The 20,819-nt window shown below is 36.6% G+C and overlaps 1 protein-coding gene across 1 annotated transcript; it reads left to right on the forward strand.

Annotated features, from left to right (window-relative positions):
- Positions 1-14,006: 14,006 nt before the first annotated feature.
- On the forward strand, positions 14,007-16,505 carry LOC127093304 (uncharacterized). Its single transcript, XM_051032213.1, has 6 exons — positions 14,007-14,158; positions 14,237-14,305; positions 14,958-15,289; positions 15,648-15,752; positions 15,855-15,902; positions 16,087-16,505. The coding sequence occupies exons 3-6, from the start codon at positions 15,017-15,019 to the stop codon at positions 16,324-16,326; spliced, it is 666 nt and encodes a 221-aa protein (XP_050888170.1). The 5' UTR covers positions 14,007-14,158; positions 14,237-14,305; positions 14,958-15,016; the 3' UTR covers positions 16,327-16,505.
- The last annotated feature ends 4,314 nt before the right edge of the window (positions 16,506-20,819 follow it).

Consider the following 20,819-nt stretch of genomic DNA (forward strand, 5'->3'; position numbering starts at 1 on the left):
TGTTAGTTATTGAGATGATGGGGCGTGTGTCAAAGCTGAGTGAGCAGAAGAATGTCTGACCGGATGTCATGACATTGCCTTGGACAATATTGCTATTTCCTTCTGAAACTTCAGTCATAAGGAAATATGGTTGTTGCGTGCACATATTTAGGAGGGATGAGAAGTACCCTTGTGCATGTGTGTATTACTAGTAGCCATAGCTAGTAATTGCTTTTTTCTGCTACTGATTAAACTACTGGTGTGTGGTTTAAGTGCTGATAGTTTTCCTTGTGAACAAAAAGGACAGAGATGTCATAAGTGATGTCTTAACATAAGATATCCTATGTTCCTGCTAGAAGTTGTATAAGGATATGTGGATGTGTGATGCCAGATGTCAAGCTACCATTGGAGGTGAGAAAGTGGTTGTAGAAAATGGGGATAGGGACAATACTTGAAGAATGCAGACAAAAGCAATATCAAATGTTAAGACACAGCTTGTAACGTGTCTGACAGCATTTATGAAATAGTCTTGGAACTGCTGTTTCTGGAAACAGTCAAGAGCTGTAAAAGGTATTCAAAGATTGTCTGGGATATTGGTGGTGATTCTCTGACTGTTTCTCAGCAAATATTTATGGATCTTGACCAAGCATTTACTCCTACCGTTAATTCCTAAGCATGGTATGGCCTATTTAAAGGATGTATCAGCACTCCTTTTCTCACAAGAGCGACATTTCATTCCCTCTAAATCATGGGGTTTGTTAAGATCTGGGCATACTGCTCCTGGATCGGGTTTTGTGAAGGTGTCATTTGTAAATGTTTAGCTAAAAAGGGGGAGAGAAACATTGTCCTGAGGATGCACCAGAAACAAGCAATATCTGGTAGCAAGGAGAAGATGGATTCAGACACAAAAGTCACTAACTGGGTATATCAGTTGTGTCTTGTGATCTGAGTTAAGAAGACAATTGTGTCTTGTAATCTGAGTTACATTATCTATGTACTCAGCATTACATATTCTTCAGGAAGCCCTACTATTGAGGGGAAGGGTTGTGGTGGAGTTGATCCTTGTACATCTTCTTCCTCATGTACACCAACAGTGGTGGTGGCATTGGGGCTGTCAAACACAAAGAGGAAGTGCAGACCCAGATTTGGGTTATTTGTTTTAGCTAAAATTTGCCAAAGAGGGAGATTGTTAGTACCTTAAGATTGGCATTAATTTTGTAAAACAAATAATGTAATCACCTCTGTTGTTTTAATATGTTGGGTTGAAGAAGTTCAACATCTGGACCAACATGTCATGTAAGATGTCACGACATGTGACATCTCACACGTGTATAAAACTGAATCAGTTAATTCTGATTTGGTTTGTGATTAATTAGGAGATTTGGTGAATATCCTAACTCCTGTGTGGAGATCTTGAAGACTCAATCAGAAGATTTGGTAAATATATTTGGTGAATATATAGTTCCCAAATATGGAGATCTTTTAGGAAATAAAAGATTGAAGACCTTGATTGTAGCAGAAGAATTCTGCCAGCTCTGTAACAGCAAAGGAAAGATTTGCTGCGACTTCTGAAGGCCCAAATCCAGTTGGGTGGTTAGGTTATAAATAGTAGATTGTAACCTAGGTTTTGTAAGCCTCAAACAATGTAAAAATTAGAGGTGTGTGTGAGGTAAACCTCCCAACCTGTGGGAAGGTTACCAGGTGTTTCTCAATGCTTGAAAGCATGAGATTAGTTGTAACTCAAAGCTTGTAGGTAAGAGTGATTATGTTCTTGAACGAAGCTGTGAAGCATGTTCAAGTTGTTTAAACATTACATGGTAATTGTAGTGATAGGAATGGAAACTTGAGGTTTCTATCTAGGAGTACCTAGGTATAGATTGCATTGGGTAGGGATTAAGTGAGGAGTTGTAAACGGGGGAGTTTAACTCTGAATTAATACTGCTAATAGTGGATCTTCTTCCTGACTTGGTATGCCCCCAGAGTAGGTAATGTTGTATCGAACTGGGTTAACAATTACTGGTGTTTTTACCTTCTGTACACTATATTTTGTCTGTTATAACTTAGTCTGTTTCTAGTCTGTTTATGAAGAGAATAACAGACTTGACACATAGCCTGCAGTCTGATTGAAAAACAGAATGTTATGACATTCATTATTGACTACTGTTATTGATAGACTGGTTGGTTTGTTACAGTGCATCCTTCTGTAATGTTGGAACAGGTGATGTTCAAATCAATGTTGAGACATCATGCTGATAACTGGGCAGGATCAATAAACATAAGTGCCATGTTTGATCTCTACTGTGTCTTTGTACTAGATGGACAAAACTGGATGTTCTTCTGTCCATGGTGGTAGAGTAGCAGATGTCGTGACATCTGGGACTGTGTGCATATGAGTACTGGGTTTTATTTTTTCTAACTGTCTTGCTGTATTAGTAACAATGTTGGATCAGATGTCATGACTTCGTGTAGAACATCTGAACTCTGACTATACCAGAATTTCACATTGTATTTCATTTAATGCACTTTAATTTTGCCATTCCCATTTCTCTTATCCATCTTCTTCTTCTACTTCTTTTCTTCTTGATCAATGAGTTGAAGGTTGATAAGTTAGCATTGGTTAGGGAGATTTAATCTTCCTTGATTCAAATCTAATTCATCTTGATCAATTAATCAAGTGAATGGCTTTGCATTAAGGATAGGTTGTCTTCTAAATCATGCAAAAGGCTTAAACCAAAACTAGATCAATTCTCATTTTCCTTTTGGCATGGCAGGTTGTTGGAACTTGGTTCTCTAATCAAGACTTCTAACTTGTGTTGTTGCCTACATTATTATTGACCGGCCTCAGATAGTTGTGACTTCTACATAAGTCCAATTACAATTGCTTAACATAGCGCTAAATTTATCTTATGGCACACTAACTACTAACACTAACTATTGACAATTAACATTTACTTTATGCAATTTACTTTTATGCAATTTACTATTCTTGCACATATTATCCATTTGCTTTTCCCTTTGCTCACTTGAGCACATGTTTATGTTAATGCCATTTGCCTTTTGCTCACTTGAGCACATAATTGTGTATATATTATTGTGCTTGTGTTTTTGTTTTGATTGTTGTGGACCAAATGCAAAGAAATGGACTTAGTTTCTAGGACTTTCCCTATGCAAAGAAATGGAGAATTGGACTTAGATTCTAGGACCTTTCCTTATGCAAAATTGGAGTAAAAGGATCTTAATGATGAAGATGGATTGGAAGGACCAAATCTCTAAACTCACTCTTGTCCATTCTTGTTTTACTTCATGGAACTTTTGATGTGTGTGCTTTTGTGCTAGGAGTGTCCATTTGAGCTTAATTGGAGGACCATTGCCATGTTCATCTAAGTGGAAGATACAAGATACATTGAGGGTCTTTTAAGAGATTTGTTTGATTGCTTATGCTTTGTGGTTGCTTATTCCAAAGGATGGGAGCTACTTGGATCATCAATATGATCTCAAGAGAGGGACTCCATTGTGGTTTTGATTCTTCATCCCTTCTCTTTTTGTTTTATTTAGGACTTAGCCCTTCTTCTTCTTCTCCCACTCTAACCCAAGCCAAAACTCTTTGTGCAAACATTTAACCTTTGTTTTCAACTATTAGAAACCTAAGCCTTATGCTTTTGATTTTCAAATTTTCTTTTCATAACACTTATTTTGAATTGAACCTTTAAGTCAACTTTGACCATTTTTGGTATATACTCCTAATTGGTAAATATAACCCATTCAAATGCCTTTTGTGGTTCCAATGATCACTTTCTTAATCAAAAATCTTTCATAACCTTTAGCTATTAGGTTTGAGTTATCCTTGTGGTAGATGTAATACTCACCTGTATCCTTAGTGATGGACAATGAGTCTTCCATGCTTATTATAGGGTTAACCCCTCACTAGCATGTTAAAGCTATCCTCACATGGTGGATTTGTGGTTTGGTTGAGTTTTCTCCCTTTGATAACAAAAGACCTTAAGGCTTTTGGACCAATCAATTCACCAACTCATTTTTGAGATTTTTACCCCGAACTACGAGGTTTTGATCCTAATCTTTTTTAAGATGGTACATAGGCAATGGGTTTATCCATTCAAACACAAAATGTAAATAACTTGTATATTCTCCTCTCACCTCTTCAATCATGTTTGCACAAACAAAATTTCTCACAAAAACAACAACCTTTGCAACAAGTATGAAAAGGGCTCCCTAGGAGTACATAGGATGTTTTGGGTGCCTAACACCTTCCCATTGCATAACCAACCTCCTTACCCAGATCTCTGTTCTCTTTTACTAGTTTTTGTAAAACTATTAGGTTTTTGTTCGCTTTCTAACCATTCCTTTGGATAAATAGAAGTGCGGTGGTGACTCGACTTGTATGATTTACCTTGGATTTAGTCAATATCTCTAATGGTAATGAATACCCCGCTACATACTCCACGAAGCATGCTAAGGGACATGAGTGACCTAGATGGAATTTGCCCATCCCGCGTAACAGGATAAATGGATACAAGCCTAATATTGAAATGGACAAGGATGACACAGTTTATGCCTTGTGTTCAATATAGACATAAGGGCAAAAAGGGTAATTGTACATATAAGTATTATCACAAAAGGATTTGTTATATCAAATGACATTTTCGTGTCTTAGGTAGCAGTGATGTGTTGCTAGATACCGCTCACTGTTTATTATGTTAAATACGTGATTTAATATAATTGCCAATGCCGTGAAAACCTACAGGGTCACACACAAAAAGGATAGATTGATGAGAGATAGAGTAAATAAGGAACATCGTAAGGTACATCGCACTTAAGTGAATTGTAGAACATCGTAAGGTAAGGTGCATTTAAGTGGAATGTGAATATAGTAAGGTACCACGTGCTTAAGTGATTTTGGTATATCATAAGATATGAGCCACATACACTTAAATGGGCTTTTTAACTTACAACCCACACAAGTGGTTCTATAAATAGAACCCTTGTGCAGAAGCATTTGTTCATATGAAAATTTCGTTTCTCTCTCTCTCTCTCTCACACACACACTTAAAGCCTTCATTCGTAGCAGCTAACACTGAGACTAAAGGGATCTGTTCGTGTGGACTGAGTAGAGGCATTGTCACCATTCAACATTCGTGATCACTCCTTCGATCTGCATTAAGGGTTTCAATCGCCAAAAGAGGTAACGATTATATCACTGATCATGCCCATTCGTAAGGATCACTAAAGGAGAAATTTTTGATTTCCGGTGCATTTTGGATCGGTATTCTCCTTCAATTTGCACCAGTAATACTCTCAAAGATCAAAGAAGAGGTCGAAAGGCTCCTTCGCTGTAATTTTATTCACACATTGTGCCTATTATAAAAAAGATCAAAGAAGAGGTCGAATGGTTAGCTAATATTGTGCCTATTATAAAAAAGAATGGTACTTTGAGGGTTTGTATAGATTTTAGAGATTTAAATATTGCAACCCCAAAGGATGAGTATTCGATGCCAGTGGCAGAAATGCTAGTTGATTTCACTGCAGGCTATGAATATTTAAGAATGCTCGATGGATATTCTGGGTATAATCAAATATTTATTGCAGAAGAGGATGTCTCAAAAATAGAATTTCGATGCCATGGAGCCTCAGGCACCTACAAATGGGTGGTGATTCCTTTTGGTTTGAAAAATAGTGGGGCAACTTATCAAAGAGCAATGAATTCGATCTTCCATGATTTTATAGAGACTTTTATGCAAATCTACATAGATGATATTGTCATTAAGTCTGTTTCAGGGAAGAGTCATATAGACCATCTGCGAATATCCTTCGAAAGGATGAGAAAGCATAGTCTGAAAAATGAACCCTCTCAAATGCGCTTTTTGTGTGCAGGCTGGGGATTTCTTAGGCTTTGTGGTCCATAAAAAGGGAATTGAAATAAACCAGAATAAGACCAAGGCCATAATGGAAACGAAAACGCCATCAACAAAGAAAGAATTTCAATCACTACTAGGCAAGATCAATTTCCTGAGGAGATTCATCTCACACCTTAGTGGGAAGACACAAACTTTTTCATTATTGCTTCGACTCAACAAGGAAGGGTTTGAATGAGGGCAGGTTCAACAATAAGCATTCGATAAGATTAAAGTATACTCCACCAATCCTAACGCCACCTTGTAGAAATAAGAGTATGATATTGTATATATCTGCGTTTGACAATACTTTAGGGAGCATGTTGGCTCAAGAGGATGATAATGGCATCGAAAAGCCATCTATTACCTCAGTAGGGTCTTAAATGATGCATAAACTAGGTATAACATAGTTGAAAACTTGTGTTTATGCTTGTATTTCTCTTGTACAAAGTTGAAGCATTATATAAAACCTGTGGATGTTTATGTTTCATCTCATAACGACGTCATTAAACATATGTTGTCCAAATCGATTTTGCATAGTCGAATTGGAAAGTGGGCATTAGTATTAACCGAATTTTCTTTAACCTACATGCCATTAAAGGCTATTAAAGGACAAGTGGTAGCAAATTTTATAGTCGACCACTCCATAGATACGAATTCACTGGACTATCTTGAGTTAGAACCCTGAAAGTTATATTTCGATGGGTCTGGTAACAAGGATGGAACAAGCATATGAGTGCTAATTATTTCTCCTAATAAAATTCCAACAAGACTCAAGTACAGAGTAGAGGGTCTCTGCTCGAACAATGAGACCGAATATGAAGCCCTCATAGTCGTACTTGAAATATTGTTGGAATTGGGGGCAACTCGAGTCGAAATAATGGGTGACTCAGAGTTAGTCATAAAACAGATAACAAAAGAATGCAAATGTATTAAGGAGAATTTAATTATGTACTTCATAATAGTCAGTCGATTGCGAAAAAGATTCGAGATGGCTAATATTCAACATATACCTCGATTGGAAAATCAAGTGGATAATGATTTGGCTCAAATTGCATTTGAGTATAAAATTTCAAAAGAAAAACTACAAAAAGTCATCAAAGTCAGAGGAAAAGTTGTGTCAACCAGATTAACCCCTTTAGACTTAGAAAAGACAAAGTTGGGATACGCTGACGAAGGAATCTTCGAAATATTGGAAATAGACAATTTGACAGATGAAGATTGGAGGAAACCAATAGTGGAATATCTACAGAATCCAATGGTGTCTACTGATCGAAAAACCAGGTATCGAGCGTTAAGTTATGTTCTTTTGGGATTAGAATTATTTAAGAAGTCTCCTTAGGGAGTTTTGCTTAAGTGCCTAAGTGAGCCAGAGGCATATTTAGCCCTTTAGACTGTCCATAGTGGGGTGTGTGGGGCACACCAAGTTAGCCATAAGATGAAATCGCCTTTATTTCGCCAAGGGATGTATTGGCTTACTATGTTGAAGGCTTACTATGTTGATCTAGGTGAAGAAAGGTTAAATGCCTTGGAGTTATTAAAATGGCAGAAGAAGAGAGTAGAGAACTCTTATAACAAAATGGTGAAAATTAAATTTTTTTCGCTTGGAGATTTGGTCTGGAAAGTGATCCTTCCAATGGATCAAAAAGATAAGACCTTAGGGAAGTGGTCTCCAAAATGGGAAGGCCCCTTTTAGATTTCGCAAGTATTTTCTAATGGTGCCTATGAAATTGAGGAGCTTAATGAAGACAAGAGGATCTTGAGAGTAAATGATAAATATTTAAAAAATTATAGACCAGTACTCCAAGAGATAAAAATAAGAGACGAATAGTTATATATAAGTTAATCATAGCCAATATGGTAAAAATGCCAAAATGGTTTACATTTGATTCGAAGGCCCAAAGAGCTAATATTCATTACAATTAAAACTCATGTCTCATTACATCAAAAATAAGCAAAATGGAAAGGAGACTAAAAAATTAGAAAGGAAGGTTGACCTCGATCTGAAGGTACTTTGCTTTAAGAAGTTCTAGACGTTTCTCACATAAAGATATCTTCGACCGAAGAAGTTTGATGTCAGACTCAAGTTTTCGAGCCTGTTCAACGAACTCCGTGCCAAATTCTAGATCTTTATCCATTAAGGCATCATCAAACTGTTAACTTCAACGCCATATTATGCTCAGGTTAATGGACAAGTCGAAGCTGCTAATAAAGTGATCATTGGTTTGATTAAGAAGCATGTAGGGAAGAAGCCTAGAAATTGGCAAAAAACTCTATATCATATTTTGTGGGCATGGCGTACCTCTCCCAAAGAAGCCACTAAGTCGACCCTTTTTCGACTGAATTTTGGTCATGATGTTGTTTTACCAGTAGAGATTCACCTACAATCTATAAGGATTCAAAGGCATCAGGGAATTCCAACAGAGTCATATTGGAGCATGATGCTGGATGAATTAGTTGATCTAGGTGAAGAAAGGTTAAATGCCTTGGAGTTATTAAAATGGCAGAAGAAGAGAGTAGAGAACTCTTATAACAAAATGGTGAAAATTAAATTTTTTTCGCTTGGAGATTTGGTCTGGAAAGTGATCCTTCCAATGGATAAAAAAGATAAGACCTTATGGAAGTGGTATCCAAAATGGGAAGGCCCCTTTTAGATTTCGCAAGTATTTTCTAATGGTGCCTATGAAATTGAGGAGCTTAATGAAGACAAGAGGATCTTGAGAGTAAATGATAAATATTTAAAAAATTATAGACCAGTACTCCAAGAGATAAAAATAAGAGACGAATAGTTATATATAAGTTAATCATAGCCAATATGGTAAAAATGCCAAAATGGTTTGCATTTGATTCGAAGGCCCAAAGAGCTAATATTCATTACAATTAAAACTCATGTCTCATTACATCAAAAATAAGCAAAATGGAAAGGAGACTAAAAAATTAGAAAGGAAGGTTGGCCTCGATCTAAAGGTACTTTGCTTTAAGAAGGTCTAGACGTTTCTCACATAAAGATATCTTTGACCAAAGAAGTTTGATGTCAGACTCAAGTTTTCGAGCCTGTTCAACGAACTCCGTGCCAAATTCTAGATCTTTATCCATTAAGGCATCATCAAACTGTTAACTTCAACGCCATATTATGCTCAGGTTAATGGACAAGTCGAAGCTGCTAATAAAGTGATCATTGGTTTGATTAAGAAGCATGTAGGGAAGAAGCCTAGAAATTGGCACAAAACTCTATATCATATTTTGTGGGCATGGCGTACCTCTCCCAAAGAAGCCACTAAGTCGACCCTTTTTCGACTGAATTTTGGTCATGATGTTGTTTTACCAGTAGAGATTCACCTACAATCCATAAGGATTCAAAGGCATCATGGAATTCCAACAGAGTCATATTGGAGCATGATCTTGGATGAATTAGTTGATCTAGGTGAAGAAAGGTTAAATGCCTTGGAGTTATTAAAATGGCAGAAGAAGAGAGTAGAGAACTCTTATAACAAAATGGTGAAAATTAAAAATTTTTCACTTGGAGATTTGGTCTGGAAAGTGATCCTTCCAATGGATCAAAAAGATAAGACCTTAGGGAAGTGGTCTCCAAAATGGGAAGGCCCCTTTTAGATTTCGCAAGTATTTTCTAATGGTGCCTATGAAATTGAGGAGCTTAATGAAGACAAGAGGATCTTGAGAGTAAATGATAAATATTTAAAAAATTATAGACCAGTACTCCAAGAGATAAAAATAAGAGACGAATAGTTATATATAAGTTAATCATAGCCAATATGGTAAAAATGCCAAAATGGTTTGCATTTGATTCGAAGGCCCAAAGAGCTAATATTCATTACAATTAAAACTCATGTCTCATTACATCAAAAATAAGCAAAATGGAAAGGAGACTAAAAAATTAGAAAGGAAGGTTGGCCTCGATCTGAAGGTACTTTGCTTTAAGAAGTTCTAGACGTTTCTCACATAAAGATATCTTCGACTGAAGAAGTTTGATGTCAGACTCAAGTTTTCGAGCCTGTTCAACGAACTCCATGCCAAATTCTAGATCTTTATCCATTAAGGCATCATCAAACTCTAAGAGTTCGCTTTTGCTTCTTTCTGCCTCAGAGATCTTTTCCTGAATTTCTTCCATTTGCTTCCTCCAAGAAGCAATATCACGATCATGGCTTTCGATTTTTTCTTTATTCTTTTGTTTAGTTTGTTCCAATTCTACCGCCTTGTTGGTTTACTCTGTGGCAGCATCCCAGGCAGTTGCTTCAGAACCAAATTTCTTTTCGATTTCCCCTGTTAGCTGAGGTAGCAGCTTATGATCTGTGACATCTTGGTTGATCATAGTACCTATATCCAATCTAATATTGGCAACTTCAGGGAAAGTTTCTAGAAGGTCGACTTGATTAAGAAGAGCCTTTAAGGTTAAGGGGGGCAGAAGGATCAGCCAACAACAGCAGGAACAACTCACCTTTAAAGATCTTATCCTTAATCTTGGAAAGCACTTCATCTGCAGGGGTGCTCGAAGGTTGATCTTCAGACATCGAAGCAGTGCTAAGGCTTTTTTTAGACGAACTTTCCCTACAACTTAACATAGCCTTCAAATATTCAAGGGGGTTGGCTTTGTTTTAGAATAGCCAATCTTCTGTAGAAAGGCCATCAGTACTACTTGTCGAAACTCCGCACGTCGGAATAACTGCAATAATTGGAGTGACAAGAGTTTGGTTATGAGCCTGCCATTCGCCTGTATCAGCCTCCCTCTCTTCAGAGCCTTCATCATCGTCACTAATAGGGATTGGGGTCTGGTTGCCTTTGTTCTCTTCCTCCATCACCGTATCTTCGACGTTGCCACCTTCCTCATGGGAATTGACTGTTCCTTCGATGTTGTATGAATCGTCTCCTGGATTGTCTCCATCTTGAACTCCTTCATCCACCACCATGGCATCTAGGTTCACTCCAGCCTCGTCTTCTTCGATCAAAGTAGTTTCATGATCAGAGTCGCTGGTGTGGGAGTGTTGAGTAGCGATCTTTGGTGGTGAAGTATCAAGGTCACCAGAAGGAGGTTGGTTAATCTCACTCATGGAGCTTTTTTCGGATGATAGTCGATAAGTGGGTTCACCAGCACTATTTAAGACATCCTATATAGAAGCTGGCGCGGAGGAAGTTATGGCTTTGGTTCGAACGACGGTACTTGTGCCACCCTGAAATCAACACAATCGAAACAATGAGCGGTGAAAGACAGTAAATAAACTATGTAAGGGAGGGTGAAATTTGTTTTACCTTGTCACCTTCGACCCCAGGGCTGGAGTTGTCACTCTCACTTTGGGCCGCCACTATCTTTGCCATTTCTTCAGGAGTAGGCTCTTGGATAGTAAGTGCATAAGGCATTTTCTTCAGGAGTTTTATTGGGGGCTAGCTCAAAGCAACGGTGACCTTTGGTTACTGCTTCCTCTTCCTGGAAGTTAGGTCGAGCACCAGCGACATATCCTCTTCGTCATATTCTATTATGACGGGGGTTTCTGTGGGTTTTTGGATTTTGATGGGAGTTAGAGGAGGTTTTTGAGCAGCCTGAATTAAGAATTAGAATGTCAGCATCATTAAACATAACAAAAGAAAAAAAGAAAAGAGAAGGCAAAAGTATACCTTTGTCGGCTTGCTACATCCCTCAGTCTTTGATTCGACTGGTCTTCTGATGGTGGGTTTCTTAGGAGGAACTCTGATGGCTAAAAGAAAATAACATAAAGTAGTTAGTGTCAACTAAGAGTAAATAGCCTAAAAGAGGGGTTTGCTTCGAGGAAAACCTCTTGTGTCACACCTTCATATATGTACGATTCGATACAAACATCTTCAATCCCTATATGAAGATGCCCTTTGAAATTGTCTAGGGTATGCTTAGTCGCAACCAGTCTGGAAATTGAGGGGCAATGGCCACTCCAAAGTCAGCATTAGGTAGTTGAGGGAATTTTGGGTTAAACAGTTCGAAAGCCATTTCGTAGCATTTCTCATGAGGAACGTACGAAGGAATTTTTAGACTTCCCATTTTCTTTAAAAAAATTCTTTGAGCATGACAGCTGCTTCACGGATGGTTTGACTAAGACCATCAGGCCTATAGGCAGTTTCAAAGTAGTTTTGAAAAACTTGGATTTCTTTGATAAGCGTGTAAGTACCTTTTCTGGTCTTTTCCTGCACAAGAAGAAAAGCTTTATCAAAGAGTTAGATAAAGGAAGAGACATCACAAAACTTTTCAATATAGTATTTACTCCATCATCTCCCAAACTCTCAAGTGCAGAGGAAGTTAGGCTCGAAGTTAAAAGGAGTGAGTTGCGTCTTGCCAGTATATCTGGATATCTGCTTAAGGGCAGTGGCTTCATTGTGGACTGCATTGTAGAGAAAGAGGCTACCCTTTTTTATCATACAAGCACTTTGGAAGAACCTGAATTAACCCAAACTGTCGAGAGACAAGGTTGGGTTGATAGGTGATCAAAGTAACTTGAACCTTTGAAGGATTAAATAGAAGGGTTAGGATCCTGGGGGTCAAAAAGGCTTCCCAAATCAGTAAAGATTTTGTCTCTTGTTTCTTGGATGGGGATGGGAAAGTCCTGGTAAACCATTTTGGACCATACTTTCTGGAGGCAAATGGGCCTATGCTCGAAGTGAAAACATGGCGCTTGGCGAACATCATTATGTAGCCCATGAAAGTTGGTTGCAAGGCTTGTCCTTCGTCACTGGGAGTCAGTTGGTCCAGTCGAATTCCTTTGATCCTTCTGTTTTTAACCTCCTCAGTTTCTTCATCAACGAGGCCTTTGTTCGTAGACTAGCCTCGAAGGTGGCATTAAGCCAGAGTTGTAATAGCCAAAAGAGGCCAAAGAGGAGAAGATTTCCTTTTTCGCCCAAATTCTTCAATTGAGCGACTTCATCACTCAATGACTCATAGAGACTTTCCAGTATCATCTCACTTAGACAAATGTCATGTCTATCATGTAGTTGATTCGCCAAGGTGAGATATTTTTTGGCAATTTGCAAAGACTTTGAGCAGAAGACAGAGTGAGACAACCACATGGCTAAGAAAGCTATGTGCTCCACGTCAAAGATGGTGTCAGTATCTTTGTCATGATAATGGGCGATGTGAGTCGAATATGTTGCTCGAGAGGTCGAAAAGGCTATGGTGTCTTCAACATCAATTTCAAGATCGTAGGTATGCCCAGTAGGTTTTAGCCCTGCGATGATACCTCCCTTACGTCGGCATAGAACCAAATCTTCACTTAGGGATATGGAAGGGGAGCATATCCTTGGCCTAAACCCTAAACATGTGCCCGACCAATGTCAGTTTTCTACTCTCGACAGTGTGGTACCTGTAAAATTATCAACTCTACGCTCAAATAAGTGTTGAGAGAGATGTAATTATGCAAGTGTGAATTAGAATAATATTTATACGTAATCCAGAATCACGCATATATAAGGATGACAATTAAAACTGACTCGGGTGATTCGACTTAGATTGCAGATAGACGTTGGATGTGTTCTAATGACGGATATGAGAGTGGTAATGTACTATTTATTCATCAATTATTAAAGTGCTTTATCTAAATTGAGTCGCGTAGTTTGACCGATCTTATTGAATTTGAGTATATATTCTGAGATGTTACTTGCTTAAATGTGCCGGATCAACTTACTTTATAACTTGTCAAAATAACCTAAATTCTAAAAATGTTTATAAAAATGAATTTTGACTATAAAAAATATCTAAATCTATAATTACATCAAGATTAACATAAACAAATCAAAAAATGTAAATATTAATTAAAATAATTAAAAACAAGAATCCCATATAATTAAAGAGTTTAATTGAAATATACTGACAGCGTAAAAGGATTTTACACCGTCAGCTAATCATAGACGTTGAATATTAAAAGAAATTTGACTTTTGTTTTAAAAATCTATAAAGTAATATAAACGGATGATAGTGATGAATCGACTGTGTAAAACTTTTTACACTATCGGTGTATAATAATTAATCTCATAATTAAAACAATAATAAACATATAATTAAAATATTTAATATCACTTTAATTTATATACCGAAGTAGAATCCCATTAAATAAAAAGCAACCACCTTCTTTCCTCTGATAAACCACAACTTGATAAAAAAGTTAGTAGAAAGAATATTTACAGAGGCAACGCACGTTTGGAAGAACAACACGAATGAATTACCATAACAAAGTTCTACTTTTGTTTACTTTATGAATGAAAGCGACACGCACTTTCCCCCCTCTACTATTATTTCGGTATTTTCTTTATTTATATATATTTTTTTTCTTTCTAAATCTAATCGGAATCTTCACCAGTTATTTTTCTTTGAGTAGATAAGACTCAACAACGGTGTGTCATCGTCTTTTTGTTCAACTTCATCCTTTTCTTCATCCCGTTTTCTGGTAAGGAAAATCTTTATTATCTCTCTTTAATTTCAGGGTTTTTCATTCTTGTTAGTTGATTATTATGTGATAAAACTCGCTTAATCTTGATTATGTTCTGTAATATTCTTTGTTCTTTCATTGTTTGGTTGATTGATCATCATAGAGAATTGTAGTATTTCTTTGAAAATTCTTGGATGTTTGTTTGTTATCAATTAGTGTTGAATTTGGTTTCTCATCAATCAGTCTTGAAACCTTGAAATTTGGATGATTTTGGCAAGACCTAATTCTGCTTTCAGCTTGTTTACTGTTATTGGGATATCTGGGATTATATATATATATTTTTTTACTTCTAGAGTGAAATTAATGAACTTTTTTTTCTTTGATTACTTTCTCTGATTTGTGTTTCTTGTAAAGACTTGAAATTGGGTGGTGTGTTTTAGTTTCAGTTTCAGTGTAATACTGTTATGATTTTAATTTGCGGTTTAGTGTTGTCGCGTCGCATCAGGATGCTTAATATTGGTGAGAATCGCAGTCGGCTGCGGCTGATAAGCCCTCGGTCAACAGTTCTGATTGTGTTGCGATTGTATAGACATGAAATAATATTGCAGCTCAAATAATGATTTTGTTAAGCTAGTGTTTGATAACCGTGTTTCTTGTAATTTATTGTCAGGTATTTTAAAGAATACTTTCTGGTGGAAGCTTTGAATATTAATAGACCCTCATCAGCAAATGGGATCTGAAGGTCCTTCAGCGGCTGTAACAACAGTTCATATAACAGGTTTCAAGAAATTCCATGGAGTTTCAGAAAATCCAACTGAGACAGTTGTGAATAATTTGGTGGAATATGTGAAAACAAAGGGTTTGCCGAAAGGTTTAGTTATTGGGAGCTGCAGCATTCTTGATACTGCTGGACAAGGAGGTCTTATTCCGCTGTACCAGACATTGCAATCTGCCATTACTGCCAAGGATGCTGAATCTTCAAGTTCCAATAAAATTATCTGGGTGAGTTGCCAATATACTTTACGAGTAGGTTCGCAGATTATGTTCTTTTCCTAATGTTTCTCAAATTCTCATTTACGTCTAACCTATGAAATTTGGGATGAATTTCTACTCTAAGTAATATTTAAAGTAGCCGGATTAATCTTTTCAGATATGCTCGTATAATTTTGAAATTAACCATGACTAAGGATCATTGGAATTTGAAGTAAAAGTTCTTTAAAAAAATTAGCATAGAACTGAAATAACGGTAAAGTGGCCAGTTGGCTAGGACATTTGCTTGGTTCAATTTTGCTATCTTGAATCAGACATGTAAGTATCTGTGAATCTTATCTTCTGGTTATTTCTTGTTATGTTTGTTCAGCTGCATTTTGGGGTTAACAGCGGTGCAACAAGGTTCGCTATAGAGCGTCAAGCTGTTAATGAGGCTACCTTTCGTTGCCCTGATGAACTAGGATGGAAGCCACAGGTAGTGGATGCATTTTTAACTTACTTCCATCAAACCTTTTAGACCTGATCTTGAAGTACACTATTATCATTCACTGACATTTCCAAAATTTGTGTTTTGCAGAAAGTTCCCATTGTTCCTTCTGATGGCACAGTTTCACATATACGTGAGGTAAATTGGATCACTGGTTTTTCTTTTGCTTCATAAATTAATGTTCTCTTAAGCTTGATGTTTAGTCCAAATATTTTGAAGTTCAGCTTACGATTCTGAGTATCATTTACTGCATCGAAATTTTGCCATAATGATTGTTCCATATTTTTGTGATAACTTAGTCTTTTGTCCTTACTTTATGCAGTCTACCCTTCCTGTGGAGGAGATCACGAAGGCCTTGGCAAATAAAGGTTATGATGTAATGACATCTGATGATGCAGGAAGGTTTGTGTGCAATTATGTTTACTATCATTCCCTTCGTTTCGCGGAGAAGAACGGAGTCAAATCCCTTTTCGTGCACATGCCGCTTTTCTTTACAATAAATGAAGAAACCCAAATGCAATTTGCTGCTTCCTTATTAGAGGTGCTTGCTACAATATGTTAGTGACACCCAAACTCATGTAATTGTTCTGTGCCAAGCATGATGATGCTTCTGAAAATGTGTGAGTGTACAACCTTGAGTGAAATGTTATAAGTTATTGTGATTGTCCTAATAATAAGATATTTGTTATGAAATGGAAATAAAAAATGGCGACACATTTGTTGTAGCCCTTGAAATGTTGACATCCTAAGTGTGAGTGTGTGTGACCTTGTGAATGAAAATGTTCATTTTCCTTTTCAACATTGCTCTTATTGTTTATTTTTGTTGCTTATGAATGAACTGCAACAGATAAAGCGTGTCTCAGTAAAACTGAAAGCTATTAGTAGCTCACAATGTTCTTTCTGTTTGATGCTCAATAGATTGATAAAGCTATTCATTAATTAGATAAAACTAAATTTATACTTACGGCATAGGTCACGACAAATGTTAATATTGTTAAGATGGACATTATGTTTCGGGTTCGAACCCAAGACAACACATTTGTCTATATAAAGATAAAAGACACAAAACTTGAGAATCAAACTTCTTAGTGTTATGTTGATATGAAAGTGTAGTATCAAGGCAAGTGACTTATGTTTAGAATCAACTATCAAAGGTACAAATTCTTTCAACATGTGATATGTCACCTCCTGCCGACACAACTTCAATTGAGTCGTGCATTGACTTCATGATATTCTAACTTTCCAAACCCATGAAAGAGGGTAGAAGCTAAGGAAAAGACAGAAGAAACTACCAACTAATTAGATGAGGCGAGAAACTTCAACAAAATAAATTCAAATGTTGAAAAAAGATTGTTGTAGACTTCTATGACAAGCCATATTTACCGAAGCATCAGCATAATGGTTCACTTCACTGTGTGAACTTCTCAATTATCTCTAGCATACCAACAATGTGGGAGCCACATGTGCAGTCTAGCTCCGGTTCAATAAAAACTCCTCCTAACTATGCACGAAGAATGCCAGAAACATTCTTTCCTCATAACTAAAGACATGTGAGTCCTACTATTTTATGTAGGATTAATTTTTTCATCCAATAAGAGAGGGAGTATTAAAGAAATTGTTAGAAATAGTGTTCATAGCATTCATTCTGCGATATAGATATTACAACTATCCACAAATTTACACATTGGCTGTTCAATTGAAAGTGAGAAGTTATGTAAAATCGGTTTCCTTTGTTTGGTTTCTTGTCAAAACTTAGGGCCTTCTATTTTCTAAGTTTCTCCAATTTAAAAAGAATATATGATTTCAGAGTTGTATCTATGTTTGGTATTTGATTGTATTTGGAGTTGCATCTCCGAAATACCCATACGCTCATTTATGGCGTTTTGTTATTCACGCAAATTATTTATCTAACAACTCTGCGAGAAAGTTGATAAAACACCATCTTGTATGAACTTCTTTTTCATGCTAAAAATAAGAAACCATTCTAAAATTCTATTTCTCTCATTCTCAATTAACTTTTCAACACCAAAACATCATTATTGTATTTCATCACTTCGAAGGGAGCAAAACAAGTTAGAATTTCAGGTAAAGATCAATCATTTCATCCCTCATTCCTTGTATTAATCTTATTTTTCTGCTGAAAAATGAACGTTGAGTTCCGAGATGTATTTTCGAACGAAGTTATGTGAGTTTCAGATGTGCATCTTTGGATTGTTATGATAGTTTGAAATGGTGGTAATAGATACGGCACACCCGTATATATTTTTCAAAACTATTTTGAGTATGGATGTTAAACTGATCGAAGTGGAACATGATGTTAAACCGAATGAAATGAATGATGATGTTCAATCGGACGAAGCGAATAATGATGTTAAACCGGGTGCTCGACCGATTGTTGTTGAGGTAGATGTTTGTGCATAATTTATAAATAAATAAGTGAGGCCAGAAAAAAATGGGGTTTGACATTGTATTCAGAAGGTCTAACAATGGTTCAGATAGAAGACAAGCATTTGTAACAATGATTTGCGAAAGAAGTGGCACGTACCAACCAGGGATTAGGAACTTGAAATGGGATGCTACAGGATCGAGGAAATGTGAATATCAGTTTAAATTAAGCGGATAACGTATGGTGTACGAGACATGGAAATTTAATGTAATTTCCGGTATACATAATCATGCCTTGCATGACAAGGTGGTCGGTCATCCCATTGTATGTCTCCTTGTTTCAGAGGAGAGAAAACTTGTTTCAAACATGACATTAAACATGGTGGTGCCGAAAAACATACACGCATCTCTGAAACAGAAAAGACCTCTAAATGTTTCAAATATCAAGCAAAAATTTAATGTGCGTGCTCAAGACAACAAGGCAGTAAGAAGACCAAGATCTGAGATGCAATAAATGTTAAAGCTTTTGGAAGACGAAGACTATGTTTCGAGGTACAAAGTTTGTGAGGATAAAGTCACCGTTCGAGATATACTTTGGAGTCATCCCGATTATGTGAAGTTGTTTAACACCTTTCCCTCAGTGCTCATAATTGACTCAACATACAAAACAAATAAGTATAGACTTTCATTCTTGGAAATTGTCGGTGTTACTTCTACAGAGATGACTTATTCATTCGGTTTTGCATTTTTGGGTTCTGAAAAAAAGGACAGTGTTACATGGGCTTTGGAAATGTGTAAGACTATGTTGAAGGACTAAGAAAATATTCCACTACTTATAATCATCGATCACGATTCCGCGTTGATGAATTCGGTTGCAACTATGTTTCCTACATCATCTGTATTACTTTGTAAGTATCACATAACCAAAAATATCAAGGGTGACGATGGAAAGACCTGGTGTAGTGGTGGAAAAGATAATGGGTGCATAGAATGATATAATAAGTTCTTCCACGAAATAATTATATGTCGAATATGTTCTACATTTCAGGAGTGTGTGTGCGATATATCCAGATTTGAGATGCAATAAATGTTAAAGCTTTTGGAAGACGAAGACTATGTTTCGAGGTACAAAGTTTGTGAGGATAAAGTCACTGTTCGAGATATACTTTGGTGCCATCCCGAATATGTGAAGTTGTTTAACACCTTTCCCTCAGTGCTCATAATTGACTCAACATACAAAACAAATAAGTATAGACTTTCATTCTTGGAAATTATCGCTGTTACTTCTACAAAGATGACTTATTCATTCAGTTTTGCATTTTTGGGTTCCGAAAAAAAGGACAATGTTACATGGGCTTTGGAAATGTGTAAGACTATGTTGAAGGACTAAGAAAATATGCCACTACTCATAATCATCGATCACGATTCCGCATTGATGTATTCAGTTGCAACTATGTTTCCTACATCATTTGTATTACTTTGTAAGTATTACATAACCAAAAAATATCAAGAGTGACGATGGAAAGACCTGGTGCGGTGGTGGAAAAGATAATGGGTGCATAGAATGATATAATAAGTTCTTCCACGAAATAATTATATGTCGAACTTGTTCTACATTTCAGGAGTGTGTGTGCGATATATCCAGATTTGCTAAAATATGTTGAGGGCACGATTTTGAATCAAGTTAAAGAGAAGATTGTCTGTGCATGGACCGATCAGGTTCGACACTTTGGAAATTCAACAACTAATAAAGTAGAATCTGCACATGCTAGACTGAAGAATTTGTTAGGAAACAGTAAAGGTTATTTTTGTCGAGATTAGGGCGTGGTTAACCAAATGCCCTGAAACCAACATAATGAGATATATACATATTTTGGTTGGAGAAATATTGTGTTAGAACACTGATTCAAAGACAACACCCTTTATTCACAATTGATTGACAATGTATCTCAGGCGACATTGAATTTTATTTTTCACGAAGCCAAGCGAGCGGATAGAACATGTTCAAATAGCTCAAAGTTTGGATGTACACTTAAGAAGACTTATGGTCTTCCATGTACTTATTTACTTACAAAGAAGATGAAGCTTGAAAACTAAATATGTATGGATGAAGTTTGCACTCATTGGAAAAGGCTTCATTTTGATGATGATGATGATGATGATGGTGCGACGAAGGATGATAAATCAAACATATCTATCATAACCAGGTGGAAATTTATCCAAGAGAGATTCATGAAAGCTGATGACATAATGAAATTGCACATCAAGGAGCAACTGAGGAAGATTTCCTATCCAGAAACAACCGATTTGAAACCACATTGGAACTAGTTAAAACAAAGGGTGCCCCTAAAAAGGTCAAACCGACACAAAGTGACGATTCCACCAGACAATATCCTTCATACTTTGAACACGTTAATTCACATTTTCTGGATTCTCAGACTCCTAAATCCCAAAAAAGTTTTTTTAAGGGTGATCGCATTAGCAAACCATCTCCTCCACCGTCGTTACCAAAAATCAAATTCATTGAAGAGATGCCACTTTTTATGCACTGATAACACAAAAACACACTACATATTTGATTCGATTTGCACATGTTTTATCATTGTTATACCTTTATTTCTAGTGTTATGTTGGTGTTTTGTCTGTGTTTCAGGTACCTAATCATATAAG

The sequence above is a fragment of the Lathyrus oleraceus genome, chromosome 6 (genome assembly GCF_024323335.1).
Source record: "Lathyrus oleraceus cultivar Zhongwan6 chromosome 6, CAAS_Psat_ZW6_1.0, whole genome shotgun sequence".
In the NCBI taxonomy this organism is placed as follows: domain Eukaryota; kingdom Viridiplantae; phylum Streptophyta; class Magnoliopsida; order Fabales; family Fabaceae; genus Lathyrus; species Lathyrus oleraceus.

Coding starts and splice junctions, on each gene's coding strand:
- LOC127093304 (XM_051032213.1), top strand. CDS start 15,017: ATGGGATCTGAAGGTCCTTCAGCGGCTGTAACAACAGTTCATATAACA. Junction 15,290..15,647: donor GTTCCAATAAAATTATCTGG/GTGAGTTGCCAA, acceptor ATGTTTGTTCAG/CTGCATTTTGGGGTTAACAG. Junction 15,903..16,086: donor CAGTTTCACATATACGTGAG/GTAAATTGGATC, acceptor TACTTTATGCAG/TCTACCCTTCCTGTGGAGGA.